Source organism: Anolis sagrei, chromosome 13 (assembly GCF_037176765.1).
Source record: "Anolis sagrei isolate rAnoSag1 chromosome 13, rAnoSag1.mat, whole genome shotgun sequence".
Lineage (NCBI taxonomy): Eukaryota > Metazoa > Chordata > Lepidosauria > Squamata > Dactyloidae > Anolis > Anolis sagrei.
In genome coordinates, this window is record NC_090033.1 from 20,343,063 (window position 1) to 20,358,909 (window position 15,847).

General features: G+C 49.5%; 1 protein-coding gene across 5 annotated transcripts in view; it reads left to right on the forward strand.

The window, feature by feature from the left end:
* CAMTA1 (calmodulin binding transcription activator 1) overlaps positions 1-15,847 on the forward strand; it is a 539,274-nt gene that overhangs the window by 477,864 nt on the left and 45,563 nt on the right. For all 5 annotated transcript variants that reach the window (XM_067472884.1, XM_067472882.1, XM_067472885.1 and 2 more), the window contains exon 6: positions 5,456-5,609. In XM_067472884.1, the coding sequence (XP_067328985.1) occupies positions 5,456-5,609 (154 nt within the window). The remainder of the gene's footprint in view (positions 1-5,455; positions 5,610-15,847) is intronic.

Below are 15,847 nucleotides of genomic sequence, written 5' to 3' on the forward strand. Positions count from 1 at the left end.
CAAATAGCCAACACCTGTAGGGAAAAGGTCCGCAAGGCTAAAGCACAAAACGAACAGAGGCTGGATGTCCATCTGACAGGGGTGATTGGAATGCAGGAGGTCTCTTCCAACTCTAGGATTCTAGGATTCTAGGATTCCTCCTTCTTCATCTTCGGAAGAGGCCCTATCACCTCCTTGTTTTTCCTTTTTCTACTGACATAAGAAAAGAAGCCTTTTTTATTGTTTTTAATGTCAATGGCAAGCCTGAGCTCGTTTTGTGCTTTAGCCTTGCGGACCTTTTCCCTACAGGAGTTGGCTATTTGTTTGAATTCTTCTTTGGTGATTTCTCCCTTTTTCCACTTCTTGTGCATTAAGTAGTTCTGCCTTTACCCATATCATCCCTTGTCAGCATTGCCTCATCTCCACGAAGAGGCTCCTGCTAGATTGGGCTAACAGCCAGAGCTCACCCCGTCCACGGATTCGAATTGCCAACCTTCAGGTCAGCAGTTCAGCAGCACGTTGCGCCGCACATACATACACATCACAATAGTTTTGTATCAAATTCACCTTTTGGTCGGAGGCTTGATTTTTCAACGACAACAGGATTTGGTGCTTGGGACCCATAATGGGCTGCTCTTCCAATGAGGGGGCAACTCAAGGATGCAGCCATTGCCACTCCCTGGCCTTCCATCCTTTCCTCCGGAAGTGCTCTTTGGCCCATCTGAAGGACGAACCATTAATGGCCTCTCCTGGAAGGGAGAGGGATCTTATGCGCTGCCTGGGGACACAGCACTTCTCCGTGCAGCCCGCAAAGGCGTGCGAATCTGTCCCTCTCCCGAGCCCCCCTCCGACGAAGGCATTAATGAAACATTAGGGTTTTAATTACACCATTATCCTATTTATTTCTATAAATAATTCCGGAGCAGTCATTAAAGTGTGCGAAATGCAGGCAAATGACTTTGGGGAGAGTTTCCCGTCTTGTACTTGGTGGCAGGACGGTTTCGTCTCCCGGCGTCGGTCGGGGGGAAACGAGATGGTGGCTTTATGGGAGAAGGTTGTCCCGTGAGTTCGGTGCTTCGATTGATAGATGGCTGTGGGACGCAAGGAGGGCAGGCGTTTGTAGCATTGCGGCTTTTGCATTGTGGGGCAGCGTCATCACACGGTGGTGACTCCTTTATGGCCAACAGCGGCAGAAGAAGAACAACACCACTTCTTTCGTAGCACGGAGGTTTCACGTCCCCATGTCGCTTTGGGTTGCTTTGTGGGTTTCGCTCCTTTCTGACTAAGACTTAACACAAAGGACAAATACAATTTCACAATGCCGTACCTTACAGTGTGATAATATTTCTACATGGTTCAGTACTCTGATGTGAACAGTACTGCAGTTTCATCATAGGTTATGGGGCGCTGTTTTGAGCTTAAACTTTGTTTTATATGGGTTGTTGTAGGTTTTTTCGGGCTATATGGCCATGTTCTAGAGGCATTCTCTCCTGACGTTTCGCCTGCATCTATGGCAAGCATCCTCAGAGGTTGTGAGATCAGACCTGACTACCTCTGAGGATGCTTGCCATAGATGCAGGCGAAACGTCAGGAGAGAATGCCTCTAGAACATGGCCATATAGCCCGAAAAAACTTACAACAACCCAGTGGTTCTGGCCATGAAAGCCTTTGACAATACTTTGTTTTATATGCTACTAGCTTGGGGACCCAGCACTGCCCGGGGAATTTGAGAAAGGTTGGTCTTTATCAGTTATTTATGTGGCTCGCAGTGCTCTCAGGAAGTTAGTGAAGGTACTGCGAGTCCCATCGTTCATGGTCCATCATCCTCCAAACAGCTCCAGGATGTAGAGTGGGTCATGAGGGCTCTGTGTGCCAAGTTTGGTCTTGATCAGTCATTTAATGAGGGTTGCAGCAGTCTCAGGAAGTGAGTAGATGTACTGCAAGTCCCATCATCCATGGCCCACGCTCCTCCAAACAGCAGTAGGATGTAGAGTCATGGGGGCTCTGTGTACCAAGTTTGGTCTTGTTCAGTTATTGGATGAGGGTTGCAAGTGAGTGAAGGTACTTCAAGTCTCATCATCTGTGGTCCATCCTCCTCCAAACCACACCAGGATGTAGAGTGTGTCATGGGGGCTCTGTGTGCCAAGTTTGGTCTTTATTGTTCTTTGTGGGGGGCCACAGTGGTCTGTGGGAATCGATGGGTTTGAAAGTACTACAAATCCCATCACCCTTTGTCCGTCCTCCCCCAAACTTCACCAGGACATAAAGGGGGTCATGGGGGTTATGTGTGCCAAGTTTGGTCTTGATTGGTCATTGGATGAGGGTCACAGCAGTCTCAGGAAGTGAGTGGAGGTACTTCCAGTCCCATCATCCATGGCCCACCCTCCTCCAAACAGCAGTAGGATGTAGAGTATGTCATGGGGGCTCTGTGTGCCAAGTTTGGTCTTGATTGGTCATTGGATGAGGGTCACAGCGGTCTCAGGAAGTGAGTGGAGGTACTTCCAGTCCCATCATGCATGGTCAGCCCTCCTCCAAACAGCAGTAGGATGTAGAGTGTGTCATGGGGGCTCTGTGTGCCAAGTTTGGTCTTAATCAGTCATTGGATGAGGGTTGCAGCAGTCTCAGGAAGTGAGTGGATGTACTGCAAGTCCCATCATCCATGGCCCACCCTCCTCCAAACAGCAGTAGGATGTAGAGTGTGTCATGGGGGCTCTGTGTGCCAAATTTGGTCTTTATTGTTCTTTGTTGGGGGCCACAGTGGTCTGTGGGAATCGATGGGTTTGAAAGGGGGTTATGTGTGCCAAGTTTGGTCTTGATTGGTCATTGGATGAGGGTCACAGCAGTCTCAGGAAGTGAGTGGAGGTACTTCCAGTCCCATCATCCATGGTCCACCCTCCTCCAAACAGCAGTAGGATGTAGAGTATGTCATGGGGGCTCTGTGTGCCAAGTTTGGTCTTGATTGGTCATTGGATGAGGGTCACAGCAGTCTCAGGAAGTGAGTGGAGGTACTTCCAGTCCCATCATGCATGGCCCATCCTCCTCCAAACAGCAGTAGGATGTAAAGTGTGTCATGGGGGCTCTGTGTGCCAAGTTTGGTCTTTATTGTTCTTTGTTGGGGGCCACAGTGGCCTGTGGGAATCGATGGGTTATACTCCCCTTGCGAGTATAAGTAGCTGATGGGCGGCGCCACCGCCTCAGTTCTTTTCATCCACCGCGTATGCAGCAGTATACTACAAATCCCATCATCCTTTGTCCGTCCTCCCCCAAACCTCACCAGGACGTAAAGGGGGTAATGGGGGTTATGTGTGCCAAATTTGGTCCAGGTCCATCACCCGTGCTGGTGACAGTGGCCTGTGAAAGTGGCAGCCAATCAGAAAGCTGCCACATACACCATCCTCCCTCCGCATACAAACACTGACTTTGATTATATAGACTAGCTTGGGGACCCGGAGGTGCCCAGATTATTTGGAAAAGGCATTGTTTGTTTTGGGATGCTAGGTATAATATCACTTAATTTGGGTCCGGATCTGTCGTTGGCTGGGTTCAGTGCTCTCTGGATAAGGGTGAACTACAACTCCCAGATTCCCTGGGCAATTACCCCCAAACCCTGACAGTATTCACAGTAGGCCGTGTTGGGGAAGTGTTTCTCAACCTTCCTAATGCTGCGACCCTTTAATACAGTTGTTTTAAATAAATGAATAAATGAATAAATAAATAAATAAAGCAGAAATATTGGTTGCTTACCTGTAACCGTAGTTTCCCGAGTGGTCACCTGTGAATTCGCACATATGGTAGTTTTTGCACCTGAGCAGACCGCTTCGGAACCTTCTAGATAGATTTGAGAAACTTTGGTGATTAGCCCCGCCCACTCTCCCCTTGCGAGTATAAGTAGCCATCGCCTCAGTTCTTTTCATCCACCGCGTATGCAGCAGTTATGGAACCTCTCTCTCTCTCTCTCTGATCTTTGACGAGTTGTTATTATTATTATTATTATTATTATTATTTTATGTGCGATTCACAGTTGACCACGATGGGAAACCTGAATATCCATCTCTCAGGAGGGCTTGGATTCCATCTTGCTGGGGGTGGGACTGGATGGCCATTAGAGGCCCCTTCCAACTCTTAAGATGCCCACTCTCCCCTTGCGAGTATAAGTCGCAGATGGGCGGCACCACCGCCTCAGTTCTTTTCATCCACCGCGTATGCAGCAGTTATGGGAAACCTGGATATCCATCTCTCCGGAGGGCTTGGATTCCATCTTGCTGGGGGTGGGACTGGATGGCCATTAGAGGCCCCTTCCAACTCTTAAGATGCCCACTCTCCCCTTGCGAGTATAAGTCGCAGGTGGGCGGCGCCACCGCCTCAGTTCTTTTCATCCACCACGTATGCAGCAGTTATGGGAAACCTGGATATCCATCTCTCAGGAGGGCTTGGATTCCATCTTGCTGGGGGCGGGACTGGATGGCCATTAGAGGCCCCTTCCAACTCTTAAGATGCCCACTCTCCCCTTGCGAGTATAAGTCGCAGGTGGGCGGCGCCACCGCCTCAGTTCTTTTCATCCACCGCGTATGCAGCAGTTATGGAACCTCTCTCTCTCTCTCTCTGATCTTTGACTAGTTATTATTATTATTATTATTATTATTATTATTATTTTATGTGCGATTCACAGTTGACCACGATGGGAAACCTGGATATCCATCTCTCAGGAGGGTTTGGATTCCATTTTTCTGGGGGCGGGACTGGATGGCCATTAGAGGCCCCTTCCAACTCTTAAGATGCCCACTCTCCCCTTGCGAATATGAGTAGCAGATGGGCGGTGCCACCACCTCAGTTCTTTTCATCCACCACGTATGCAGCAGTTATGGGAAACCTGGATATCCATCTCTCAGGAGGGCTTGGGTTCCATCTTGCTGGGGGTGGGACTGGATGGCCATTAGAGGCCCCTTCCAACTCTTAAGATGCCCACCCTCCCCTTGCGAGTATAAGTCGCAGGTGGGCGGCGCCACCGCCTCAGTTCTTTTCATCCACCGCGTATGCAGCAGTTATGGGAAACCTGGATATCCATCTCTCAGGTGGGCTTGGGTTCCATCTTGCTGGGGGTGGGACTGGATGGCCATTAGAGGCCCCTTCCAACTCTTAAGATGCCCACTCTCCCCTTGCGAGTATCAGTAGCCACCGCCTCAGTTCTTTTCATCCACCACGTATGCAGCAGTTATGGAACCTCTCTCTCTCTCTGATCTTGGACTAGTTATTATTATTATTATTATTATTATTATTATTATTATTAATATATTTTATGTGCGATTCACAGTTGACCACGATGGGAAACCTGGATATCCATCTCTCCGGAGGGCTTGGATTCCATCTTGCTGGGGGCGGGACTGGATGGCCATTAAGATGCGAAGATTCTGTCACTTACGGGAATCACAACTACGCTGACCACTGTCCCCATTGTGTCCCCTCTTGTCTCCCCCAGAACCCGGACATCGTGCTTGTCCACTACTTGAATGTACCGGCCATTGAGGACTGTGGGAAGCCATGCGGGCCCATCCTGTGCTCCATCAACACGGACAAGAAGGAGTGGGCCAAATGGACGAAGGAGGAGCTGATTGGCCAGCTGAAGCCCATGTGTGAGTAGGAAGGGTCTGGGGTGGGTAGGTGGGCAGGTGGGGGGGGGGAATGAAGCGGGTGCTTCACCCACTGCTTCCAAAGGGAAAGCATGGCGTCCGGGACCAGTAGGCACCCATCGGGAATGCACCTCCGCCCCATTTTCATCACACGAAAGAGCCAAGTTCCATTCTTGGAAGACCTTGTAAGGCTGCTCTGCAAGAGGAAGGAAGGAAGGAAGGAAGGAAGGAAGGAAGGAAGGAAGGAAGGAAGGAAGGAAGGAAGGAGGGAGGGATTGCGTTCTGGCCCTTTTTAGAGACAGGTTGTAGAGACATCCTTTGAGAGGTGAGAAGGTTGCCTCTGGTAGATGTCTAGAACAGTGTTTCTCAACTAGGGAAGTCTCAAGGGGGTCTCAGAAGGGTCACCGAAGGCCATCGGAAAACCATAACGACTCTAATCCAGTGTTTCTCAACCTGGGGGTCGCGACCCCCGGAGGGGTCATGGGGGGTTTCAGAGGGGTCACCAAAGACCATCAAAAAAGACATATTTCTGTTGGGCAGAGAAGGCTGAAGATCTCTCCGCCCGTCCTTCTCTTCCTTTTTGGAAACAGAGGGCGAATCCTCCACTAAAAGACCTCCTCCACTGTGATTGGCCGGCCTCTCAGCCAAGGGGAGGGGGGTCCTGAGACAACAACAACAACAACAACAATGCACTTTATTTATAATCCGCCACCATCTCCCCAAAGGGGACTCGGGACGGCTAATATGAGGCCAAGCCCAAAATAATACAGGAGTTCTCAGCACGTGGCAGTGCGGCGTGCATGTGTGGGTGAGGGAGAGCGTGCAAGGCTGGAGGGAGGCTCGCACCAGTGAGTCCCTTCAAGGCAAGGAGAAGGCTGACCATCTCTTCGCCTGTCCTTCTCTTCCTTTTTGGAAACAGAGGGCAAATCCTCCCACCAAAAGACCTCCTCCGCTGTGATTGGCTGGGAGGGCTATTTCTGAGACCCCAAGCCTGGGGAGGGGAGAGCAGGCGTGCTCAGCGCATGGGCACCACTGACCGCATGTGCGGATGGGGGAGAGCATGTGAGGCTGGAGGTTAGGGCTGTTCCTGAGACTTCATGCCTGGGGAGGGAGAGCACATGGGCAGCACTGAGCACATGTGCAGGTGGGGGAGAACATGTGAGGCTGGAGGGGAGGGCTGTTCCTGAGACTCCAAGCCTGGGGAGGGGAGAGCAGGTGTTCTCGGCGCATGGGCAGCACTAAGTACATGTGCGGGTGGGGGAGAGAGTGTAAGGCTGGAGGGGAGGGCTGTCCCTGAGACTCTAAGTCTGGGGAGGGAGAGCAGACATGCTCGGCACATGGACAGCACTGAGCGCATGTGCGGGCGGGGAAGAGCGTGCGAGGCTGGAGAGGAGGGCTGTTCCTTAGACTCCAAGCCTGGGGAGGGGAGAGCAGGTGTTCTCGGCGCATGGGCAGCACTAAGTACATGTGCGGGTGGGGGAGAGAGTGTAAGGCTGGAGGGGAGGGCTGTTCCTGAGACTCTAAGTGTGGGGAGGGGAGAGCAGGCGTGCTCGGCGCATGGGCAGCACTAAGCGCATGTGCAGGCGGGCGAGAGCGTGTAAGGCTGGAGGGGAGGGCTGTTCCTGAGACTCCAGGCCTGGGGAGGGGAGAGCAGGCGTGCTCGGCACATGGGCAGCACTAAGCGCATGTGCAGGCGGGGGAGAGCATGTGAGGCTGGAGGGGAGGGCTGTTCCTGAGACTCCAAGTCTGGGGAGGGGAGAGCAGGAGTGCTCGGTGCATGGGCAGCACTGAGCGCATGTGCGGGTAGGGGAGACCGTGCGAGGCTGGAGGGGAGGGCTGTTCCTGAGACTCCAAGTCTGGGGAGGGGAGAGCAGGCGTGCTCGGCACATGGGCAGCACTAAGCGCATGTGCAGGTGGGGGAGAACATGTGAGGCTGGAGGGGAGGGCTGTCTCTGAGACTCCACGTCTGAGGAGGGGAGAACAGGCATGCTCGGCACATGGGCAGCACTGAGCGCATGTGCGGGTAGGGGAGAGCGTGTAAGGTTGGAGGGGAGGGCTGTCTCTGAGACTCCAAGTTTGGGGAGGGGAGAGCAGGCGTGCTTGGCGCATGGGCAGCACTAAGGGGGGAGAACATGTGAGGCTGGAGGGGAGGGCTGTTCCTGAGACTCCAAACCTGGGGAGGGGAGAGCAGGCGCGCTCAGCACATGGACAGCACTAAGCGCATGTGCAGGCGGGGGAGGGAGGCTCAAACCAGTGAGTCCCTTCAAGGCAAGGAGCCCCCGGTGACACGGGTTAAAACCCATGTGCCGGCAGGACTGAAGACTGACACGTCACAGGTTTGAATCCGGAGAGAGCGTGGATGAGCTCCCTCTATCAGCTCCAGCTCCTCATGCAGGGACATGAGAGAAGCCTCCCACAAGGATGATAAAACATCCAGGCATCCCCCTGGGCAACGTCCTTGCGGACGGCCAATTCTCTCACACCAGACTTGCAGTTTCGCTCCTGACACGACAAATTAAAAAAAAGGGGGGGGGTTCTGCATGGGAAGTTTGGTTCAATTCCCTCGTTGATGGAGTTCAGAATGCTCTTTGATTGTAGGTGAACTATAAATCCCAGTAACTAAAATGCCCAAATGTCAAGGTCTATTTCCCCGAAACTCCACCAGTGTTCACACTTGGTCCCGGTCTATTGTTGGTGGTGGTCACAGTGTCTTCATATGTAGGTGAACTACAACTCCCAGAAATGAAGGTCGGTTCCCCTCAACCCCCTCCAGTATGTTCATGGTGGTTCTGTGTGCCAAGTTTGATTCCAGTCCATCATTCATAGGGATATCTCAAAGCACAAGAAAGGAGATTCCACCTGAACATGAGGAAGAACTTCCTGACTGTGAGAGCCGTTCAGCAGTGGAACTCTCTGCCCCGGAGGGAGTGTGGTGGAGGCTCCTTCTTTGGAAGCTTTTAAACAGAGGCTGGATGGCCATCTGTCAGGGGTGCTTTGAATGCATTATTCCTGCTTCTTGGCAGAATGGGGTTGGACTGGATGATGGCCCAGGAGGTCTCCTCCAACTCTAGGATTCTATGATTCTATCTCTGGTTGTAGGTGAACTACAATTCCCCAAAATCAAGGTCAATCTCTCCCAAAACCCTCCAGTGATCACATTTGGGCATGTCAGATATGCATGCCAAGTTTGGTCCAGATCCATCATTTAGTCCACAGTGCTCTTTGGATGTTGGTGAACTACAACTCCCAAACTCAAGGTCAATGCCCACAAACCATTCCAGTATTTTGTGTTGGTTATGGGAGTTCTGTGTGTCAAGTGTCTGGCGGAGTTCAGAACTATAAATCACAGCAACTACAACTCCCAAAAGACAAAATCAATCCCACCGCCACAACCCCACCAGTATTCCAATTTGGGTGTACCGGGTATTTGTGCCAAATCAGATATCAGATATTTACATTTGGATTCCTAACCAGGGGCGGCTCATCCCAGACGCAAAGTAAGCCTTCGCGGTAGAGTTGATGTTGCCAGGGGCGCTCTTGAGGACTCTGGGCAAATAGATTTTCAATGTGTCGTAGTGTTATTGTTACTGTTTATTGCTTGTTTATGAGTTTATTTATTGTGTGTATTGTTGTTGTTGCTTTTTTATTGATGTATTTAGCCTCTTGTAAGCCTCACCGAGTCCCTCGGGAGATGATAGCAGGGTATAAATAAAGGTTTACTATTATTATTATTATTATTATTATTATTATTATTAAATAGACCTTGACATATGCAAGTTGTAGTTACTGGGATGTATAGTTCACCTACAATCAAAGAGCATACTGAACTCCACCAATGATGGAATTGAACCAAATATGGCACACAGAACTCCCACGGCTCAAGGGAAACAATGACGGATCTGGACCAAGGGCGGCTCAACCATTGCGCAAAGTAAGCATTCGTAGTAGAGTTGATTTTACCCAAGGGGTAAAATAGAGCTTGACATATGCGAGTTGTAGTTACTGGGATGTATAGTTCACCTACAGTCAAAGAGCATACTGAACTCCACCAATGATGGAACTGAACCAAATATGGCACACAGAACTCCCACGGCTCAAGGGAAACAATGACGGATCTGGACCAAGGGCGGCTCAACCATTACGCAAAGTAAGCATTCGTGGTAGAGTTGATTTTGCCCAAGGGATAAAATAGAGCTTGACATATGCGAGTTGTAGTTACTGGGATGTATAGTACACCTACAATCAAAGAGCATTCTGAACTCCACCAAGGATGGAATTGAACCAAATAGGGCACACAGAACTCCCACGATGAACAGAAAATATATATCAATGATTGGTGGGGGGGGGGGCGCCAAAATACTGTTTGCTTGCCGTTGAAAATTATCTAGGGAAAATAGACCTTGACATATGTGAGTTGTAGTTACTGGGCTATATAGTTCACCTACCATCAAAGAGCATTCTGAACTCCACCAATGATGGAATTGAACCAAATACGGCACACAGAACTCCCACGATGAACAGAAAATATATATCAATGATTGGTTGGGGGGGGGGGGGCGCCAAAATACTGTTTGCTTGCCGTTGAAAATTATCTAGGGAAAATAGACCTTGACATATGTGAGTTGTAGTTACTGGGCTATATAGTTCACCTACAATCAAAGAGCACTCTGAACTCCACCAATGATGGAATTGAACCAAATATGGCACACAGAACTCCCACGACGAACAGAAAATATATATCAGTGATTGGTTGGAGCGGGGGGGACGGCAAAATACTGTTTGCTTACCATTGAAAATTACCTCTGTTCCTAACAGTAGCAAAATGACAAGTTATGAATTAGCGACGAAAATAATGTTATGTTTGGGGGTCACCACAACATTGCGGTTGGGAAGCACTGGTCGAGATCGAGAGGGGCCACTCAGTCTGTGACACAAAGCCCCGCATAACGGGGGAGCTGCCTTTGCACAAATACTTCTCGGGTAGAACGAGCGCCTCGCTGCTTCTTCGCTTCTGCTCAGGCGTTCTCGTTGCTTTTGTTTGTTTCTGAGCCAGCTTTGTGGATTTGGTGCCCAGAGATAATTTCCTTGGGTTCCCTCGCTTGTGTTCTCTCTCTCAGTGAGCGCGTTCCCGTGTTGCCATGACAAAACACTTCGCCGCGTGTGCGGATGCCGTTGCAGAGAGAAGGGCTCTTCCTTCTCCTCCTCCTCCTCCTCCTTTCTGGCCTTCCCTCTCCTCTCCTCGCATCAAAAAATGAAGCTCCCCACAAATAGTGGAGTCAGTTGGAAGGGGGCATCCCAAAGATCATCTAGTCCAGCCTCATTTGTACCTACAAATGAGGCTGGACTACATGATCTCTGGGGTGTCCCCTTCCAACTGACTCCACTATTTGTGGAGACCTTCACCTGAAAACAGAAGTGAATGGAGTCCTAGGACGAGAAGCTGAATGTCTCCATAAATTGTGGTGTCACTTGGTTGGTCACCGGAGCCCCGTCTGCACTGCCATTATAATGCAGATTGAACTGTGTTATATGGTCGGTCATATCATCCAGTTCAATGCAGTTGAATGGCATTATGTGTGACTGCACCGACTATATAATACATTATATAATTGGTGTAGACTCATGTCATGTATTACGAGGATTGAATGAAAAGTAAACTCCTCAACAGATGGCAGTACTGGTATGTGGCAGGTACTGGCTTGTTCAGTAGACTCTCCTCTACAGTTCCATTTTGAAAGGAAGCCTTAGTATTGAATGGTTGTGTTGTTAAAATGTGAAGTATGGAGCCCTGCGCAGATGGCCCCTGGGCAACGTCCATGCAGACGGCCAATTCTCTCACACCAGAAGCAACTTGCAGTTTCTCAAGTCGCTCCTGACACGACAAAAAATAAAATCATAGAATCATAGAGTTGGAAGAGACCTTGTGGGCCATCCAGTCCAACCCCTGCCAAGAAGCAGGAAAATCACATTCATCAGTCTAGACTCATGTAATCCTCAGTGTAGAGTTGTCACGATGCCAGGGCTCTGCCGTTATTTAGGCAGAGTTGAATCAAACACCCAGTTTGTGTTAAACAATGTAATTAATACAGCACTTACTTTCTGGCTGTTTTAATACTCCAAAACATAAAGATAGCAGTGGGTTGTTGTAGGTTTTTACGGGCTGTATGGCCATGGTCTAGAGGCATTCTCTCCTGACGTTTCGCCTGCATCTATGGCAAGCATCCTCAGAGGTAGTGATAAAGATAGCACTCAGCCACAGAATATAAAACAAAACTGACAGCAAACACTCTTGCAGGTTCAAGATAACACCGTAGTCAAAAGGTCCAGTCCAGTGGTCAAACGCCAAGACTTCAGTGAGCAAAGTCCAGGGATCAAGAGTCTATACCGTAGTCAAAAGCCAGTCCAGAGATTCAAGGTTCCAAGAGTACAGGAGACAGATCAGGATACCGAAAAACCACAAACCTGGGGGGAAACCAGCAGCATCTACCATCAAAACAAATACTTTTCTGCCAGAGCTAGCTCCTTATATTCAGAAACACCCAGCTGCAACCTATATCTTCAATACCTCCACCCTTAATTGCTTTCACCCATAAACTCTTACAGATTACTCAGTCCTTTAAAACTAAGACTTACATTAACCCTTCCATCACCAACTGCTAGGCCTAGCACCAACAACCACCATCAACTGCAGAACATGATACATGACAAGACTCATGTAATCCAGTTTAATGCTGCTGAATGTCATTATATGTGACTACACTGACTCTATAATGCATTTTAGCACCAGTGTGGACTCATGTAATCCAGTTCAATGCAGCTGAGTGGCATTTTATGTGACTGCACGGACTCTATAATGCATTTTAGCACCAGTGTAGACTCATGTAATCCAGCTCAGTGCAGCTGAGTGGCATTATATGTGACTGCACGGACTCTATAACGCATTTTAGCACCAGTGTAGACTCATGTCATCCAGTTCAATGCAGCTGAATAGCATTATATGTGACTGCACTGACTCTATAATGCATTTTAGCCCCAGTGTAGACTCATGTAATCCAGCTCAGTGCAGCTGAGTGGCATTATATGTGACTGCACGGACTCTATAACGCATTTTATCACCAGTGTAGACTCATGTCATCCAGTTCAATGCAGCTGAATAGCATTATATGTGACTGCACTGACTCTATAATGCATTTTAGCACCAGTGTCGACTCATGTCGTCCAGTTCAATGTAGCTGAGTGGCATTATATGTGACTGCACTGACTCTATAATGCATTTTATCACCAGTGTAGACTCATGTCATCTTGTTCAATGCAGCTGAGTGGCATTATATGTGACTGCACTGACTCTATAATGCATTTTAGCACCAGTGTCGACTCATGTCGTCCAGTTCAATGTAGCTGAGTGGCATTATATGTGACTGCACTGACTCTATAATGCATTTTATCACCAGTGTAGACTCATGTCATCTTGTTCAATGCAGCTGAGTGGCATTATATGTGACTGCACTGACTCTATAATGCATTTTAGCACCAGTGTAGACTCATGTCATCTTGTTCAATGCAGCTGAGTGGTATTATATGTGACTGCACGGACTCTATAATGCATTTTAGCACCAGTGTAGACTCATGTAATCCAGTTCAATCCAGGTGAATGGCATATGTGACTGCACGGACTCTATAATGCATTGTATCACCAACTGCTGCCCTTTGACCTCCTCCCGGCAGGCCCTATAGGCCATGGCAGCGACACAGCAAGCCCCTGCCCCACACGGGATCCCTCCAAGGCCAGTGGGAAAGCTAGATGTGGGAGGAGAGACACAGGTAAAGGTAGCGCCAGGTTGGGAGATCTGCACTGCGTCAGGAAAGAGAAGGGGGAGGAGGAGGGTGACGCTCCATCGGCTGTAAATCTGTGTTGATGCTCCGGGAAGGAGGGAGGCCGGGCCAGGTCCGGCCCAATTGCACGGCTCCTGCTCCGAATCAAGAGAGGCACCTCCTTCCCAAACGGGATGAGGTTATTTGGGGGGCACATGGGATTGCGTAGGGAAAAGGCGAAGGTTGCCTTGGGTGAACCCCTCCTTCCTGTACCTGCCCCCCCTTTTTTTGTTTTGCATCCACTCTTCAGGCTCTTATACCTGTGATTATGGGATACTGAAAGACGGGGCCAATCAAACGATCCCAGCAATGCAATGGGAGTCCCTTCTCTGGTCTGCCGGCACCCCCTTGTGGCGACAGGAGGCAACGGCGGATGGGGAGGCTTTGCTTTCCTTTACCTTTACCTTCCTCTTCTTAACCCGGTTTACCTTATTGACTCTGTTGTCAGAACCCTGAAACCAAAAAAAAAAAAAATGTGATGTGCAAAAATCACACTCTGTCATTTGGGCATATATTTTCTGTTTGTCGTGGGAGTTTTGTGTGCCATATTTAGTTCAGTTCCATCCTTGGTGGAGTTCAGAATGCTCTTTGATTGTAGGTGAACTATACATCCCAGTAACTACAACTCGCATATGTCAAAGGTCTATTTTTCCCCAAGAGCGTCTCAAGAGCACCCCTGGGCAACATCAACTCTACCGCGATGGCTTACTTTGCGTAATGGGTTCGCCGCCCCTGGGGATGCAAGCCAATTCCATCATTGGTGGAGTTCAGAATGCTCTTTGATTGTAGGTGAACTATACATCCCAGTAACTACAACTCACATATGTAAAAAGTCTATTTTCCCCCAAGAGCGTCTCAAGAGCACCCCTGGGCAACATCAACTCTACCGCGATGGCTTACTTTGCGTAATGGCTTCGCCGCCCCTGGGGATGCAAGCCAATTCCATCATTGGTGGAGTTCATAATGCTCTTTAATTGTAGGTGAACTATACATCCCAGTAACCACAACTTGCCTATGTCAAAAGTCTATTTTCCCCCAAGAGCGCCTCAAGAGCGCCCCTAGCAAAAGCAACTCTACCGCGATGGCTTACTTTGCGTAATGGCTTCACTGCCCCTGGGGATGCAAGCCAATTCCATCCTTGGTGGAGTTCAGAATGCTCTTTGATTGTACGCGAACTATACATCCCAGTAACTACAACTCGCATATGTCGAAAGTCTATTTTTCCCCAAGAGTCCTTCAAGAGCGCCCCTGGCAAAATCAACTCTACCGCAATGGCTTACTTTGCGTAATGGGTTCGCCGCCCCTGGGGATGCCTCCCAACAGATGGCCATCCAGCTGCAGATAGGTAGCAAAAAGCATGATTGAGATCTATGCTACCGAATCCTAAAGTTGGAAGGAACCCCAAAGGCCATCCAGTCCAGCCCTCTTCTGCCAGGTGGGAGGGCACCATCTGATCCCTCCGAACAGATGGCCATCCAGCTGCAGATAGGGAGCAAAAAGCATGATTGAGATCTATACTGGTTATATCACCGAATCCTAAAGCTGGAAGGAACCCCAAAGGCCTCCAGTCCAGCCAGGTGAGAGGGCACCATCCGATCCCTCCTGACAGATGGCCATCCAGCTGCAGATAGGGAGCAAGAAGCATGATTGAGATCTATGCTACCGAATCCTAAAGTTGGAAGGAACCCCAAAGGCCATCCAGTCCAGCCCTCTTCTGCCAGGTGGGAGGGCACCATCTGATCCCTCCGAACAGATGGCCATCCAGCTGCAGATAGGGAGCAAAAAGAATGATTGACATCTATACTAGATATATCACTGAAATCTAAAGTAGGAAGGGACTCCAAAAGCCATCCAGTCCAGCCCCCTTTGTCCAAGTGAGAGGGCACCATCCGATCCCTCCCCACAGATGGCCACCCCCCCCAACCAATCACTGATATATATTGTGTGCCATATTTGGTTCAATCCCATCATTGGTGAAGTTCAGAATGCTCTTTGATTGTAGGTGAACTATACATCCCAGTAACCACAACTCACATATGTCAAAAGTCTATTTTCCCCCAAGAGTGCCTCAAGAGCGCCCCTGGGCAACATCAACTCGACTGCAACGGCTTACTTTGCGTAATGGATGAGCCGCCCCTGGCTGCCGGCTTAAGAGTTTTAAAACAAACGTGTTAGGAGCTCCCGGTGGCGCGGTGGGTTAAACCACTGAACTGCTAAACTTGCCAAACGCAAGGTCGCAGGTTCAAATCCGGGGAGCGGCATGAGCTCCCGCTGTTAGCCCCAGCTTCTGAATGCCAATGTGAGTAGATCAGTAGGGAAGGTAACGGCTGTTGCACTCCAGGGCAGGAATAACCCTCTGGCTAGGGGAA